At 61.5% G+C, this 3,374-nt stretch overlaps 1 protein-coding gene across 1 annotated transcript in view; it reads left to right on the top strand.

Annotated features, from left to right (window-relative positions):
- Positions 1 to 749: 749 nt before the first annotated feature.
- The window catches only part of LOC113941564 (zinc finger protein 239-like), a 3,590-nt gene continuing 965 nt past the window's right edge, over positions 750 to 3,374 (top strand). Inside the window, exons 1-2 of the mRNA XM_027632719.1 lie at positions 750 to 1,416; positions 3,055 to 3,144. Of these exons, the coding sequence (XP_027488520.1) occupies positions 3,082 to 3,144 (63 nt within the window). The 5' untranslated portion in view covers positions 750 to 1,416; positions 3,055 to 3,081. The remainder of the gene's footprint in view (positions 1,417 to 3,054; positions 3,145 to 3,374) is intronic.

The following is a 3,374-nucleotide window of genomic DNA, read 5'->3' as shown; positions in this document are numbered from 1 at the left end:
CCCCCCTGTCAAATCCCTTCCAACCCCCCTAAAGAGGGATCACCCGGCACCCTGGGACAGGAACACAGTGGGCTGTACTGGGGGCACTGGGTTGTACTGGGAGGGCACTGGGAGGGGTTCAGGTGTCCCAGGACAACGTGGCCCAGCTCCAGGAGAGATCTGGGGAACACTGAGGAGGTACTGGTCTGTCCTGGTCTGTCCTGGTCTGAACTGGTCTGTACCCCCAATCCCCAAAGCCCCTCCCCAGCTCCCCCAAGACCGTTCTGGACCCAAAAGCTCCCCAGGCCATCCCAGGCCCCTGAGTTGGTCCTGCTGCCCCTTGAGCATCTGCAGCTCCTGCAGAACCAGGCATTTCATCAGCAAATGTGCAGGTGACACCAAGCTGGGGGTGTGTTGATGTGCTGAAGGCAGGAGGGCTCTACAGAGGGACCTGTGTGAGGAAGAGTGTGTCAGCAGGAGCAGGGAAGGGATTGTTGGGCTGGAGTGAGCGCTGGTGAGGCCACCCCTGGAGTGCTGTGTCCAGCTCTGGCCCCTGAGTTGAGGAAGGCCCTGGAGGGGCTGGAGCAGGTGCAGAGAAGAGCAGCGAGGCTGAGGAAGGGAGTGGAGCACAAGTGGGGTGAGGAGAGGCTGAGGGAGCTGGGGGTGTTGAGGCTGGAGAAGAGGAGGCTCAGGGGAGACCTCCTGACTCTCTGCAAGTCCCTGCCAGGAGGTTGGAGCCAGGTGGGGGTGGGGCTGTTGTACCAGGAAGCAGCAGTAGGACAAGAGGGCTGGGTCTTGAGCTGTGCCAGGGGAGGTTTAGGTTGGATATTGGGAAGCAGTTTTTTGTGGAGAGAGTAATGAGGCCTTGGAATGGGTTGGGCAGGGAGGGGGTGGAGTCAGTGTCCCTGGAGGTGTTGAAGGTGAGAGTGGATGTGGCCTCAGTGCCATGGTCTGGGAAGCACAGCAGGGTTGGATCCAGGGTTGGAGTTGATGATCTTGGAGGTCTTTTCCAACCCAGCTGATTCTGTGATTCCCATTCCTATGGCAGCACATGCTTGAGGCTCCATCCCCAGGGTGATGGAGATGTCTGTCCATATCTATCTCCAGAGTTAGTCTGTAAATGTGTGGTGTTAGAAAAGCAGGCTATGTTCTGGGCTGGTTGTAGAAGGAGAAAGAAGCCCATAGGCCAGTGCAGGCAGGCAGCCCTGAGCTTGCACATGATGTCCCCTCCCTGCAGGTTCCTGTCCTTGAGCCCAGGCCCTGAGGTGAGGCTGAGAAGTGGCGCGGAGGTGAGCCCAGAGCTGTCCCTGAGGTGAGGCTGAGAATAAGTGCAAGGCAGAGGTGCTGCTGAGGAAGGAGAGCCCCGTGGTGGGGAAGAGGACAAAACTGTGAGTGCCCATCCCCGAGAAGGTGCTGTGTCCATCCCCTGTGTGCCAGGTGAGCTGGGGCTTTGCTGCAGAGCTGCGGGCGCTGATTTGAGCGGCTGCAAGTGCTGAGATGGTGGCACCCAGGAACACAAACTGTGCCTGGCCACGGAGCCTGCAAGGAGGAGCAGAGACAGCCCTGGCAGTGTGGGGGGACAGGTTGTCCCTGTGCCTTCCCCTGCAGGCCCTGGCTGTCCCTGCTGGGCCCCTGTCCATCCCCATCAGGTCCCTGCCCGTCCCCCCCGGGCTGAGCTCCCCCCAGGAAGGGCCGTGGAGCTGAAGCTGCTGCCATCCCCCCCTGCCGCCGCTGCCCCAGCCAAGGGAGCAGCAAAGGCAGGACCAGGAGCAGAGGCAGCAGCAGGGGAGCCCTGGGGGGGCCGGGAAGCTCTTGTGTGGGTCAGGAAAGAGGCGCTGGGCACGAGGCCGGGGCTGTGCTGAGCAGGCCCAGCCCTCACATCCCCCCAGCCAACGCCGGCTGCCCGGGGGGCTTGGGAGGGACCCCCAGCCCGTGTGCCCCACACTGAGCTGGCAGAGAGAGAGCCAAAGGACAGGGACAGTTGCTTTGCTCCCTGGAGAGTGAAGGAGGCTGGAGAGAGGGGGAAGCTCGGGCCCCCTGTGCCAAGCCAGCGTTTGGGGCCGTGCTGTTGGTGCCAAACTACCCTAGGTCAGAAGCCAGAGCCCGCCCATGTGTCAGGGGGCCCGATCCACTCCCTGCTCTCGTTTCCCTGGGGCAGCCTCTGGTGTCCCCTGACCTGTGGGGCTGTTTGGTTGCCCTGGGCACAGCCGACCCTTGTGCAGGGCTGTGCCCTTTGTGACTCTTTGGGGTGGGCAGGAGGTGTTTTTGGGGGTGCCGGGCTGGGTTGGTGGCAGAGCCCCGGCAGTGGGTGGGGGGATGTGGGTCCTCCCCCATGGTGGGTGTTGGTGTTTCTGGGTCAGGCCCCGCCGGCTCCATTGTCAGCCCGGTGCCGGTGGGGGGAACACAGTGGGTTTGGGGCCCCCTGGGAGTGCCAGGGGTGGGTGTGGAGCCTGGGAGTTGCCGAGTGTGGAGGGCAGAGCGGGGAGATGCCAGAACTGGGGGACCCCCGGCAACCTGGAGGGGGGAGCACGGAGAGGGAGGAGCACCAAGACTCCCAGGAGCCTGAAATGGGGGGCACGGAGAAGGGTAAGCTGGACAGTGGGGACCCCTGGGATCCTCGGGACAACCAAGTGGAGAACCTGGAGAGGGGGAATGTCTGGGAATGCGGCACACAGAAGGCGAGAGTCAGAGGAGAAGGGAACTTTGGGACCCTCAACACTCCCAGCATCCATAAGTGGGACCCCCAGCATCCCAGACAGGGGAGATCCTCCAAACCCCAGAGGAGAGAGAATAGAGATGAGGGATTTCTGGGAGAATTTTTTGGGGCTAATCTTCATATTTTGGAGTATATTTTTTAGTTGAATCTCAACTTTTTGCAGTTTTGGGGGGTGAGGGTCTTCTTGCTATTTCTGAGAGGGTTTTTGCCTGAATCCCAGTAGTTTGTTTTTTTCTGAGCTGAATCATGGTGTTTGGGAGGTTTTTATGGACACAGGATGCCCAGTGAGTTCTAGAGATGGACTTGGGCAGGAGGAACCCCCAAACCAACGCGATCAGCCCTTGTTTTCCCCCCATCAGGATTTGTCCTTCCCAAAGCTTGGGCGGATGGAGGAGGAGGCTGCGAGGAAGAGGAAGATGCCTTGGGCCCCCCAGGCAGGTGAGGAGGAAGTCAGTGGCCCTTTGGGCGGGTGTTGTGCTGGCTCTGTCAGCCGAGCATGGCCCCGGCTGCAGGACAACCCCGCTGCCGCCGCCGTCCTGCCTGGGCCGGAGTTGGGGGGATGTCCTTGGCCTTCCCTGTGGGCCGGAGGCAAATCCCCTCCCTGTCCTTCTTGCTTCCTGCCCCAGGCCCCAAGCTGAGGACGGAGAGCCCGGAGGACAAATCCCCCCGTGAGACCCTG

Source organism: Corapipo altera, unplaced genomic scaffold, assembly GCF_003945725.1.
Source record: "Corapipo altera isolate COAL_440 unplaced genomic scaffold, ASM394572v1 55132, whole genome shotgun sequence".
NCBI classification, from domain to species: Eukaryota; Metazoa; Chordata; class Aves; order Passeriformes; family Pipridae; genus Corapipo; species Corapipo altera.
This window is presented reverse-complemented; position numbering and strand designations above follow the sequence as displayed.